Source organism: Macaca mulatta, chromosome 5, assembly GCF_049350105.2.
Source record: "Macaca mulatta isolate MMU2019108-1 chromosome 5, T2T-MMU8v2.0, whole genome shotgun sequence".
In the NCBI taxonomy this organism is placed as follows: Eukaryota; Metazoa; Chordata; class Mammalia; order Primates; family Cercopithecidae; genus Macaca; species Macaca mulatta.
The window spans coordinates 177,979,896-177,994,008 of NC_133410.1; the positions used below are offsets into that span (position 1 = coordinate 177,979,896).

Consider the following 14,113-nt stretch of genomic DNA (forward strand, 5'->3'; position numbering starts at 1 on the left):
AAAAACTCTGAAATTCATATAGAACCACAAAAGACCCAGAATAGCCAAAGTTATCCGGAGCAAAAAGAACAAAACTGGAGGAATCACATTACCTGACCTCAAATTATACTACAGAGCTATAGTAACCAAAACAGCACGGTGCTGGCAAAAAAACAGGCACACAGACCAGTTGAACAGAATAAAGAACCCAGAAATAAATCCATACATCTACAGTGAACTCATTTTTGACAAATGTTCCAGGAATATACGTTGGAGAAAAGACAGTCTCTTCAATAAATAGTGCTGGGAAAACTGGATATCCACATGCAGAAGAATGAAACTAGACTCCTATCTTTTGCCATATACAAAAATCAAATCAAAATGGATTAAAGACTTAAATCTAAGGCCTCAAACTATGAAACTACTAAAAGAAAACACTAGGGAAACTCTCTAGGACACTGGTCCAGGCAAAGGCTTCTTGAGTAATATCCCACAAGCACAGGCAACCTAAGCAAAAATGGACAAATGGGGGATCACATCAAGTTAAAAAGCTTCTGCACAGCAAAGGAAACTATCAACACGGTGAAGAGACAACCCACAGAATGGGAGAAAATATTTGCAAACTACCCATCTGACAAGGGATTAATAACCAGAATATATAAGGAGCTCAAATCACTCAATAGGAAAAATCTAATAATCCAATTTAAAATGGGCAAAAGATCTGAATAGACATTTCTAAAAAGATGACATACAAATGGCAAACAAGTATATGAAAAAGTGCTCAACATCACTGATCATCAGAGAAATACAAGTCAAAATGACAATGAGATATCATCTCACCCCAGTCAAAATAGCTTTTATCAAAAGGACTGGCAATAACAAATGCTGGCGAGGATGTGGAGAAAAGGGAACCCTCTTATACCCGTACACTGTTGGTGGGAATGTAAACTACCATACCCACTATGGAGAACAGTTTGGAGGTTCCTCAAAAAACTAAAAATAGAACTACCATACAATCTAGCAATCGCACTGCTAGGTATATACCCAAAAGAAAAGAAAGCAGTATATCAGAGATATCTGCACTCCCGTGTTTATTGCAGCACTATTCACAATAGCCAAGATCTGGAAGCAACCTAATTCTCCATCAACAGGTGAATGGATAAAGAAAATTGTGGGACATATACACAATGGACTATTCTTCAGCCATAAAATAGAATGAGATCCTGTCATTTGCAACAATATGAATGGAAGTGGAGTTCTATTACGTTAAGTGAAATAAGCCTGGCACAGAAAGACAAATTTTGCATATTCTCACTTATTTGTGGAAACTAAAAGAAATAAAACAATCGAATTCATGGAAACGGAACATGACAGTTACCGAAAGCTGGAAAGGGTAGTGCATGAAAGTAAGAATGGTTAATGGGTACAAAAATTAGATAAAATGAATAAGATCCGGTATTTGATAGCACCACAAGGTAAATATAGTCAACAATAATTTATTGTACATTTTAAAATAACTAAAAGAGTGTAATTGGATTGTTTGAAATGCAAAGAAGGGATAAATGCATGAGGTGATAGATACCTCATTTACCCTAATGTGATTAGTATGCATTTATGCCTGTATTAAAATATCTCATGTATCCCATAAATATATACATCCACCATGTACCTACAAAAATTAAAAGTAAAAAAAATTTTTTTATAAGGCACAACTTACAGAAAGCAGGGGAAACAGCATAAGAAAAAGTCTTCAACATTGGGCAGATCCACGTTCAAATCTTTGTTCTGCCGTTAGTTGGAGATATTTTATATAATTATTTTATCCTTTCTATATATGCTTTGTAAAGTTGTAAGGATTAAAAAAAAACAATAAATATACAGTTAATCCTTGAACAACACAGGTTTGACCAGCACAAATCCACTTACACACAAATTTTTTTTCTGCCTCTGCCACCCAAGACAGCAAGACCAACCCTCTTACTCCTCCTTCCTCAGCCTACTCCACCTGAAGATGAGGATGAAGACCTTTATGATGATCCACTTCCATTTAAAAATAGTAAATATATTTTCTCTTCCTTATGATTTTTTAAATAATATTTTTTCTTTAGCTTTGTTGTAAGAATACAGCATATAATACATATAACATATAAAATATATGTTACTCTATGTTACTGGCAAGGCTTCCAGTCAACAGTAGGATATCAGTAGTAAAGTCTATGGGGAATCAAAAGTTACATGTGAATTTTGACTGTGCAAGGGGCCAGTGCCCCAACCCCCATGTTGTTCATGGGTCAATAGTACAGTGGTTATAATATGCCTGGCATATAATAAGCAATAAACTACAGGAACTACTATGATGTATATCACGACTATTTGCCAATGATCTAGTTGTAGGCTAAAACCCAGAAAATTACTTAAAATTGGCAGAATAGACAAACTCACTGGATAAGAGGATAAGCAAAAACCTAAAATGTCTGCAAATATTAGCAATATTCCGTTAGGAAAAAAAACCTTTGAAGACTGAAATGGAATTATAAACTATCTAGAAATAATCTTTATAAGAAATACAACAGACAAATGTGAAAATGATCAAAATTTGTGTAAGAGATATAAAAGAAACTGAGTAAATGTAGAAATTTAACTTGTTTCTGTATATAAACTATTATAACTATGTCAATTCTTCTTAACTTGTAGGTTTAATATAATACTAATCAAAATTACAACAAGATTGAAAAAAAAAGAAACAAGAATTACCTTAAAAATTTATCTGGTAAAGAAAAAGAGAGTAAATAATAAGTGTAAAAAAAGAAGGTAAAGGGGAAATGAGGAAAGAATTCTATTAGAAATTAAAGCATACTGTAAATCTATAATTACTAATACAACGAGGTACTGGCAGAAAAGACAGAGTAATAGATCAAAGGAGAAAGCCCAAAGGAAGATATAGCTTGATACCTACTTGTTATAGATTCATTCACTGGTATATATAAGAATTTAATAAATCTTACAAGTAGCATTATAAATCAGTGGCAGAAAGACGATGTAGTCATTAAATTAGGCTGGGATTTCGATAAGCTACTTGGCAAAAGTAAATTAAAAATTTAAAAATAAAATAAGGGCCCGGCACGGAGGCTCATGCCTGTGATCCCAGCACTTTGGGAGGCTAAGGTGGGTGGATCACAAGGTCAGGAGTTTGAGACCAGCTTGGCCAACATGGTGAAACCCCGTCTCTACTAAAAATACAAAAATTAGCCAGGCATGGTGGTATGCACCTGTAGTCCCAGCTACTCAGGAGGCTGAGGCAGAAGAATCGCTTGAACCCATGAGGCGGAGGTTGCAGTGAGCCGAGATCGTGTAACTGCACTTCAGCCTGGGTGACAGAGTGAGACTCCATCTCAAAAAATAATAATGATAAATAAATAAAATAAATTAGCTCTGACTTCAAATCAATCTCCCAAATGACTTCCACACTGATTATTCTTAAGTGCAAGTGAGACAGAGAGAGAGACTGAGAGAGGTAATGAGAAAGGGTGAGAGAGAGAATGAGAATGAAAAAACACACATAAAAAAAAGCATTAGAAAATTAATACTGATGTACTATCCAGGAAGAGCTATAAAAATGTTAGTACAACCAGGATTAAGAATATGAGCTAAATCTTACATGCTCTTCCCACACTTTTTTTTCTCTCTCATAAGCTTCCTTTCTCTTTCGTTCTAGTTGTTCTTTTAGTACAGCAGCACGTGCATTTGCATGGGCCTAAAAATAAAAACAATTAACAAAATGAGTTACCAGAAAGAAGGGCATAGGTTTTTATTTTTTTTGGCCAGGTCTATGAAGACATTTACTTATTAGCCAAAAAAGAAGTATGCATGTGGTCTTACAATAAAAATGTAAGCTCACTCTAAACCTCTAGCACCTAGAACCAGCCTTGACATACAGCAGGTGTTCAATAAATATTTGAGTGAAAATAAAGGCAAAAAAATGTAAAAATTTAAAACAATTATTATACATAGACTTCATTTACCTTCATGGGGATGTATATTTGCATATTTTTCATTTTTAAGGTTACCATTTTTTTCGAGATTACTTATATGATAGTTTCATGTATTTATGCCATGGTTTTATCTATTTTCATAAATACAATACAAAAAGAGAAAAATACTACTTTCAGAAACCAAAAAGTGGAGGAGAAAGATGAAAGAAAAATTAAAGGAAGAGAATAAAGTGATATAACTATGCAAAACTTAAGAACACAATGTTCTATCTCAGCTTCCAATTTTCTCTAAGAAAACCTGTATCATTTCTATTCTATACCTTCAGGGATTCAATTTTTTTGCGCCTCATGTCAGCCTCTTCACTTCCTTCTTGTCCTTCAGAACGATTAGCTTCTTTCTACAAAATAAGTAGATAAGCAAATCACTTAGGATATAATCATCAAATTGAGTGCAGAGTTCTGTGAAAGATAATGAATAAACTAAAATCTAAAAATATAAAACGGAAATCATTTAACGCTGTTAGTTTTCTCCTAAAGCTACAACTGAACTCTCCACCACTATCAGCCTTTAAGAACAATGGAACAAAAAGATAATGACATAAAATGCATTGCAATCCTCCCCTGAATACTAGTTATATTTTCCTCTCAGAATTCCTTAGGAACAAATGGTCTTATCAATTTAATATCACATAAATAAGATTTACTTTATGTGTAGTTTTCTGATCTTTGAACTTCCACTATCATCATCAGTTTTTGTTGTTGTTGTTGTTGTTAATGGTACAGCATTTTAAATGTTAATCTACTATGATATCATTCAATTTCTTCAAAAAAATAGCTTTTCAACCTACCTTTTCACCACGAAGTTTGGCTTTAATCTGTTGGCGTTCATTGAAATTCTGTAGTCTTATTTGCCTCAGTCTTGCCAGATAAACCTACAAAGAGGCAAAAACCCCAACACAATAATGTAAAGTAAAGCTATTGACATTTTTACTGCTAGATTTTTTTAAATTTAAGGAACAGTGTTAATTTGAACACAAGAAATAAAAGTTCTGAAATCCGGTTAATGGAAATGTAATATTAGCTTTCAAGTGTTTAATTAAGAACAATTTATTTCTGAAAAGAAAGAAATACATCATAAAATTAAACATTTTTAATTTAATCAAAAGAAAAGAAACTGAAATCATAATACTGAATAAGTTACGGGTCAAAATTATGACACAGAATGTCAGTCAAAAATATATTAACAGGTCCCTATAGACCTACAAAATCTTCAAATGATTGTTAAGAATTTAAACCATGCAAGAAAAGAAGGCAATAAATTCAAAAATGGCTATGTGATGGAGGTAGCGAACATGCGGGAAGCATACCTCTTCCTCTTTGTTCCTTGGCTTCCCTCCTCTTGAAGAGCTGGGCCTGCCTCCATACATAGCTGCCAGGTTTTGCAGGATTCCCTGTTTATCATTTAATGTACTAAGTTTAAAGAATGACTAAGGCTACATTATTATCTTACCAAGGAATATCCAGGTGCTACTTTATTTCTTTTGGCAAGTACTGACCATTTCTTGATGATAAACTGTGATAACAAACCCTGGTGTTTTCCTATGTCAACTTGAAATATATATTCAGTGAGAACAGAAGGAAGCAATTAAGCCCCAAACACAATTATTCAAAACAGAAACCAGCTATCTTTGTATTAGTCACTTAAGAGGGGTTTTTGTTTTGTTTTGTTTTGTTTTGTTTGTTTTAAATCATGGCTTTGGAGGTTAAACCCCAATCCAAATTTTTCCTCTATAAACAGCCAATCCATTTAGACATATGTCTACATATATATTAAACACATACAAAATAAGATATTTGAGATCACTTTTTCTGAATTCAACAAATCAGTTGTATATTAATTAAGAGATCTCAATCAAACTCTCCAGTGCACTCAGGCATGTTCAGTTACTATACAGCAAATGGTCAAACCCAATCACAAATGGACTCATTTCTGAACATCGTTTATATACTTTCTCTTCCTTCAGCGTACAAGCATGCTTCAAGTTCTTCTCTTAAAAAACCTCTTTAGTCCCACTTTCCTGTCAAATGTCTTTTTATTGGCTTATTGAATGTATACTTTTTATATTCATCATCTCAATTTTCCTGCTTCCCAGTCATTTTTTTAGCTCACTACAATCTAGTTTCTGATCCCACTATGACTCTGAAAATTTTCTAAGGTCACCAATGACTTTCTACTTCACAATGGAACACTTTTGAGTGATTTTTGCATTTAACATTTCCACTGGAAATTAGTTTTGACTGAATCCACTTAATTTATATTTGTATTTTTTCTGTCATAACAATACATATTATAGAAAGTTTATTTAAAAAAATGTGAATCATTTATAATTCTGCCATCTGAGAAACTTAAAATTTGAGGGTACTGTCTTCCAAATTTCCTTCTCTGCATATGTATAATACATACATGTTTATTTTTATAAAACTGGTATTTTACTAGTTATCCAGACAATATTATATCAAGCCACATCCATTTAATATTCCTTACAAACACTATTCTTAAGTGACTCTATACTATTCATAACACTCCACTATACAAATGTTCTATAATGCACACATTTTTAAAAAGTCTGTTTTCTCTTTCAGTATTTATAACGCCACTCTCTCTTGGGTTCTTCCAGTTGTCACTATTTTTCACAGGCTTTTCTCTCCTTGGCTTGTTGCTGAATGTCAATATTTTCTAGAGTTTCATTTTCTGGCCCTCCTTCTCTTCTCATTCCCAGGCTTTAACATATGCTGCCAATTCCCAAACCTTGTAGCCCTTTTCTCTTTACAGCTTTCTGTATATGTTAAACTGACATCTGGGCAACTGTTTACGCAGCAAAGCTACCTCAGACAATTTATAAAACTGACTTTATCCTTCTTTTTACTATATAATCTTATTCCCAATTCAGTTATGGGACATGATCAGTCACTCAACAAACTAGGAATTACATTTGCCTCTTACCTACTATACTCAAATATGCCAAATTACCAACTCTATCTCCTAATAATTCTATAATTTATCATTTCAGTTTCTGCCTTAGCTCAGCCTCTCTTCTTTCGACTCTTAAATTGCTAAATGAGTTTCCCAACTTATCTTACCTCTAGTCTCACATCCCACAATTCCATTCTCTACAATGCACTGAGAGTAACCTTTCTCTTTCACATCTAATCCCACACAAATCCTTCAATGGTTACTATTATCTTCAGACTTTAATTCACATTCTGTTGAATGGCAAGTAGAGCCACTTGTGATCTAGCCATTTCAAGTCTCATCTCTGCCACTGCTCAGTCATAAATCCTACATGACAACTACTTGTGGTCTGTAGACTGTACCATGATCTCACTCATCCTCTTAAGATGGGTAACTCTACTCATCTTCCAAAACTCAAACCAAGTATATCACCCCAGAAGCCTCTTCAAAGCCTTCTCTAGGGAGTTAAGTGTGCTTCATTTGACCTTCCATACCATTTCTTTATAGATACCTTTTACAGTAGCAGTGCATTATAATTGTGGAAGGGCAGTATATTTTAGTTAAGAACATGAAATACATACAGACTCTGAAATCTGTTTTTGTCAACATCACATAAACACTGCTGATCTTAAACAAAACTGCTTAAACTTGTTGTTAAGTCTAGGCATAAAAACATCTACTTCTCCGGTGTACCAGAGCAAAAAAGTATTACTGTAAGAGCATGCCCTGCCTTTCTTCTTTTGCAGCATGACAAAGGGCCTTTACTCACTCAGTTTTCTTCCCTCTTCAAGAAGGTCCTTGCAATAGCTTATCAGTATTTGAGCTTTTAAAATATATATAGGTCAAAGAGTTAGGGAAGTGAAGGAAAATAAGAAATAAGCAGCGCTGGGCAAAGATTGAGATAAATTCTGAAAAGGCATATGGGAGAATCTACAGAGTTAAGGGGAGTGGATGGTAGTGAACTGAGTATTGCTATAGAAGATAACTTTCTTTCATGAGATTTGAGAAATAGAAGAATCTGAGTTACTCTGAAGTTTTAAACCCTTTTTAGTTTGAAATATTATAGATACACAGAAAGGTGAAAAGAATATACAGGGAGGTCCTGTGCGCCCCTTCACCCAGCCTTTCCCAAATTTCTCATCTTGCATAACTACATTACATCAAAATCAGGAAACTGACACTGACTCAAATTATAGACATAATCTTCTATTTGTGCCATGCATCTACACAATTTTGTCACTCATGTCATCTTATATTAATTCCACCCTAATCAAGACACTTAGCTGTATTATTACTGGAACACTTCATAGCCACATTCACTACCTCCATCCCTAACCCATCAACCACTAAACTGTTCTCCATCTTGATAATTATGTCATAATTTCTATGTAGACTCACACAGTATGTGTCCTTTAGAGACTGTTTTCACTCAATATAATTATATTTGGTCCATCCATGGTATTGCAATGCATCAATAGTTCATTCCTTTTCATTGCAAAGCAGTACTCCATGGGGGTGGATATAGTGTTATGATACAGTCTTTTCATTCATTTACCCATTAAAGAGCATTTGGGTAGTTTTAAGTTTTTTGCTATTGCAAATAAAGTTTCTATGAATATTCATGAATGAGTTTCTAAGTGACAACAAGTTTTCTTTTCTCTGGAACATATGCACAAGAATGAAATTACTGGTTCTTGGTATGAAGTCCATTTTTCGTTTAAAAAGGAACTGTGAAACTATTTTGCACAATGACTGTATCATTTTACATTCCAAACAACAATGTATAGGTGACCAGTTTCTCCAAAACTTCATCAGCATTTGGTTTTATCACTATTTTTTTATTATAGCCATTTTGATAGGTGTGAAGTAATAACATCATTGTGGTTTAAGTCTGTATCTTTCAAATGATTTGGGTATCTTTTCATGTGTTACCTGCCATCTGTATATCCTCTTTGGTGAAATGTTTTATAAATTTTCCTCATTTTCTAACTGGATCTTTTATGTTTAATGTTGAGTTTTGATTCTTCTTTATATTTTCTAAATATAAGCCCTTTGTTGGATAAGTGCTGTACAAATATTTGTCTCAATCTGTAATTTGTATTTTCTTCCTCTTAACAGGGTCTTTTGCAGAGCCAGATTTTAAAATTTTGATAAAGCCCGGTTTATTAACTTTTCCTTTTTTGGATTATGCTCTTGGTGTCAAGTCTAATAACTCTTTTTTTTTTTTTTTTTTTTTTTGAGACGGAGTCTCGCTCTGTAGCCCAGGCTGGAGTGCAGTGGCCGGATCTCAGCTCACTGCAAGCTCCGCCTCCCGGGTTCACGCCATTCTCCGGCCTCAGCCTCCCGAGTAGCTGGGACTACAGGCGCTGCCACCTCGCCCGGCTATTTTTTGTATTTCTTAGTAGAGACGGGGTTTCACCGTGTTAGCCAGGATGGTCTCGATCTCCTGACCTCGTGATCCGCCCATCTCGGCCTCCCAAAGTGCTGGGATTACAGGCTTGAGCCACCGCGCCCGGCCAAGTCTAATAACTCTTTGCCTAGTACTAGGTCCCAAAATTTTCTTCTCTTTTTACTAGAAGTTTTCTAGTTTCATATGAAAGCCCATGATCTGTTTTGAGGTAATTATTTTATATGGTTTGAGGTTTAGGTCAAGGTTGATAGAGCTTATGGATGTCCAGTTCCTCCCACAATAATATTGAAAAGGTATTCCTCCTCCACTGAATTGCTTTTATGTATTTGTCAAGAATCAGTTAGGCATATATATTTGTATGCAACTATTCTGGGACTCTCCATACTGTTCTACTGATCTATGTGTCTATCCCTTTGCCACTACTACACTGTTTTGATTACTGTAGCTATAAGTTAGCCTTAACATCAGGAAGAGTTATTCTTCCCAAGTTGTTCTTCTTAAAAATTGTTTTAGTTACTTTAAGGTCTTTCACTTTCTGTATAAATTTTAAAATAAGCCTGTCTACATTAAAAAATATTTTCTGAGATTTTAGTAAGGATTGCGTTAACTCTATAGATCAATTTAAGAATTGCCATTTTTACTATTGTGAGTCTTCTGATTCATAAACATGTATCTCTCCAAGTATTTAGGTCTTCTTAGATTTTTTTTTCATCAGCATTTTGTCATTTAATTGCATTCAATATTGCATATGTTTTGTTAGAATTATTTTTCATATTCTTTGGAACAACTGTAAATGGCATCACATTTTTTTGTATCAGTTTCCACTTGTTCATTGTCAATATATATAAATTCAATTTATTTTTGTGTACTGATCTTGTATCCTGCAACTATAATGAATTCACTTTTTAGTTTCAGGAGTATTTTTGTAGAGTTCTTGGGATTTCCCATGCAGACAATCATATCAACTCAAAATAGCAACAACTTTATTTGATCTTTTCAATTTTGTATGCCTCTTCTTTTTCTTGCTTTATTGCAGTAACTACAACTTATAGTACAATGTCAAATACGAGTGGTAAAAGTTACATGCTTGCCTTTTCCCTAATTGTACATGGAAATCATTCAGTCTTCCATCTGTATAATATTAGATGCAGGGTTTTTGCAGATGCCTATTGTGAGGTTGAGAACATTCCCCTGTATTTCTAGTGTGCTGACAGTTATTATTTTTTTAAATCATGAATGGGTGCTGAATTTTTCCAAAAGATTTTCTGTATCAATTGATGTAATCACATGAATTTCCTTTGTTAGCCTGTTGATATGGTGAATCACATTGATTTTTTAATACTGTAAAATACTTGTACATCTAGACTAAATTCCACTTGGTTGGGGCTGGATATAATTTACTAAAATTTTATTGAGGATTTTTGTATTTAACTTCATCAAAGATACTGCTCTGTAGTTTGCTTTTCTGCGCTGTCTTTGGTTATGGTATTAGGGTAATACAGTCTCAAAATGAGTTGACTGGTATTCACTCCACTACTACTTCTGGGAACAGATTGTACTGTTGTATCAAATTGGTGTTAATTCTTCTTTGAATGTTTGGTAAAATTTTCCAGTGAAACTATCTAGGCCCAGAGATTTTCAATAGCTTCTGAATCACGAATTCAACTTTTAAAACAGTTATAGGACAATTTACGATATCTGTTTCAACTTGGGTAAGTTTTGGTAGTCTATGATTTTTATAGATTGGTTCATCTCTTCTAAGTTGTTGAATTTATGAATGTCAAGTTGAATTTATCCTTTTAATTGTTACAAGATCTGTAATTATACCCATTTTTTTATTCCTGATATTGGTGATTTGTGTCTTTTCTCTTTTTCATCTTTGTCAATTTTGCTAGAGACTTATCAATTTTACTTTTATGTTTCTAAGAGTCAGTTTTTTGTTTCATTACATTACTCTTTAGTATTACTGGTCTCAATTTTAATGATATCTATTCTTAATTACTTCCTTCATTCTTCCTGATTTGGGAATATTTTGCTCTTTTTTTTTCCCTAGTATTTTGAGTGAGGAATTTACATTGATTTGAGACATTTATTCTTTTCTACTGTCTGCATTTAGTGCTATAAATTTCCCTCACAGAAGTGCTTCAGCTCTATCTCACAAATTTTTGTGTGTTGTGTGTCTATTTCCATTTTGTTCTATGTATATCTAAATTTCCTTGCAGATTTCCTCTTTGACCCATGGTTTATTTGAAAGTGTGTTAATTTTTAAATATTTGGAGATTTTCCTGTCACCTTCCTGCTACTGATTTCTAGTTTAATTCCACTCTTCTCTATATTTGTAAAGATTTTATAATTCAGTATAATATCTTGAATTGTTGATGGGTGCTTAAAATGTGTATTCTGCTATTGTGGGGTAGAATATTCTGTAAGTGCAAATTAGATCTTGGTAGTTCGTGATGGTGTTTAGCTATTCTATATCCTTGCTGATTTTCTGTCTAGTAGTTCTATCAATTGCTGCGAGTAGGATGTTCAAGTCTCCAACTATAATTGTGAACCTGTTTGTTTATTCTTTCAGCTCTATTAGTTTCTGCTCTCTATATTTTAAAGTATGGTTATTTGGTGTATACATATTTAGGATTGCAATAACTTCTTAATGCATGATTATTTTGTTACTATGTCTCTTTTTATCTCTTTGTCCTTAGTAACTTAATTTTGCTCTATTACAAACAAATTCTTTTAGTTTCCTGCATTTGAGAATGTCTTTATTTCCACTTCATTCCAAAAGGACAGTCTTGGTCAGATATAGAATTAAAGATTGATAGTACTTTTTCTTCTTTCAGCACCTGAAAAATGTTGTACTACTTCCTTCTAAACTCCACGGTTTCAGATGAGAAACCTGCTGTTATTCAAATTGGTGTACCTTCATATGGAATGTGTAATTTCTCTCTCCCATTTTTCAGATTTGTCTTTTTAAAAACATTTCTTAGTGTGGATTCGAGTTTATCTTATTGTAGGGTTTGATCAGCTTCTTAAATCTGTAGGTTTATGTCTTCACCAAATGTGAGAAATTTTCAGTCACTATTTCTTCAAATATATTTTTGAGTCACACACTTTCTCCTGTCCTTTAAGCTTTGAAGATACAATGTTAAATTTTTGTATTGTCCTATAAATTCTCGAGACTGATAATTTTCAGTAGTTTTACTCTGTTGTTCAATTCACTGATTCTATCCTCTGTCATCATCTCTGCTGTACTACTGAGTCTAATCTGTGAATTTTAATTTTGATTATTGTGTTTTTCAGTTCTATAATTTCCATTTAATTCTTCCTTAAAACTTCTATTTGTTTGCTGAGGTTTTCCCTTTTTATCATTTTAAGATAATTTAAGATAATTGATTGTAAGCATTTCTATCACAGCAACTTTGAAACCCTTGTCAGGTAATTCCTACATCTGATTCATCTTGATGTGAATGTCAAATCCATGTCATTTCTCACACAAATTGTGTTTTTGCTGCATTCAGCTTGGTTTGACAAGTTATTATGTCAGAAGACTCATAGTCCTGCTTAATTTATTTTATGCAGGAAGTAGCCTGTCAAAGTTTAGCAATCAGCTTCTAGCCTACTTTTGTGGGCTTTAGTTCCAATTGCAGTTCGGTTTTCTGAAAACTTGTGATACTATTCTGGTCTGCTTCATTCTTCTGGTGCTTTTGGAGCTCCTACTCAATCACTGCTGCTGCTGTCTTGTGAGAATGGAAGTTGGTTCTCTGGGCTACCAGCTCTTCCTGGGAGACTTCCATGGTGGAGGTACCATGAACAAGCTGTGGAGGGGGGCTGGGATAGCCTGAGGCTTCATCACTGTCCTGAGCTTGAATCATTCATCAGGTCCCTGGGGTCAGGAAAATGTTGAGGTTCCCTATCTTTGTTGGGATTTCCCTTTTCCAGTCCTTTGGTGAGTAAGAGCAGGCTTTTCTTGTTTAATATTGTTTTTTGTCTATAGTGGATCTGGGTTGCAGGCCTCTCTAATACCCAGTCCAAGATATACGGGAGACAGAAAACCCAGAGAACTCCAATGTTATTTCTCAAGTCCTGAGGTCTCTTGCCAGTTCACCTTCTTTCTGGCATTTATAATCCAATTATAATTGTATGCTAAATAATTTCCAGGGTATTTAGTTAGATTTAGAGGGACAGGGAAAAGTGAGTCTATACCATTCTTTTTGGACTTGGGCAGAAACTACTTTTTGATAGCTAGGGTTTTTACACTGCAACATACTCTATAACGCGACTAGCACATCAAAGTTTGACAGAGTTACCCAGGATTTTTGGAAAGACTAAGAGATTGTTATGTTGAACTGTGCCCCTCATAAATTCATATGTTAAAGTCTCAACCCCTAGTACCTCAGAATTAACCTTATTTAGAGATAGGATGTTTGACAAGTTAAAATGAGGTCATCAGGACAGGTCCTAATTCAGTAGGACTGGTGTCCCTATAAACAGGGAAAATCTGAAGACAGACTCACACACAGGAGGAACATGACATGAAAATGAAGGCAGAGATCAGGATGCTGGTAATATATACCAAGGAAGGTCAAAAATTGCCATCCAATAACCAAAAGGTAGGAAGGAGGCATGGAACAGATTCTTCTTCAAAGTCCCCAGAAGGAAACAACTCTGCTGACACATCGATCTTGGACTTCTTGCCCTGAAAACTCTGAGATAATAAAT

The 14,113-nt window shown here is 34.2% G+C and overlaps 1 protein-coding gene across 17 annotated transcripts in view; it reads right to left on the reverse strand.

Annotated features, from left to right (window-relative positions):
* Window positions 1–14,113, reverse strand: part of NEK1 (NIMA related kinase 1) — a 199,441-nt gene that overhangs the window by 98,547 nt on the left and 86,781 nt on the right. For 8 of the 17 annotated variants that reach the window (XM_078002438.1, XM_078002432.1, XM_078002437.1 and 5 more), the window contains 4 exons: window positions 5,339–5,422; window positions 4,820–4,903; window positions 4,292–4,369; window positions 3,638–3,733 (listed from right to left, as the gene is read on the reverse strand). In XM_078002438.1, coding sequence (XP_077858564.1) covers window positions 3,638–3,733; window positions 4,292–4,369; window positions 4,820–4,903; window positions 5,339–5,422 — 342 coding nt within the window. Of the gene's footprint in view, window positions 1–1,696; window positions 1,817–3,637; window positions 3,734–4,291; window positions 4,370–4,819; window positions 4,904–5,338; window positions 5,423–14,113 lie in introns of those variants that run through there. The other 9 variants (XM_078002440.1, XM_078002434.1, XM_078002439.1 and 6 more) reach the window with 2 other exon arrangements.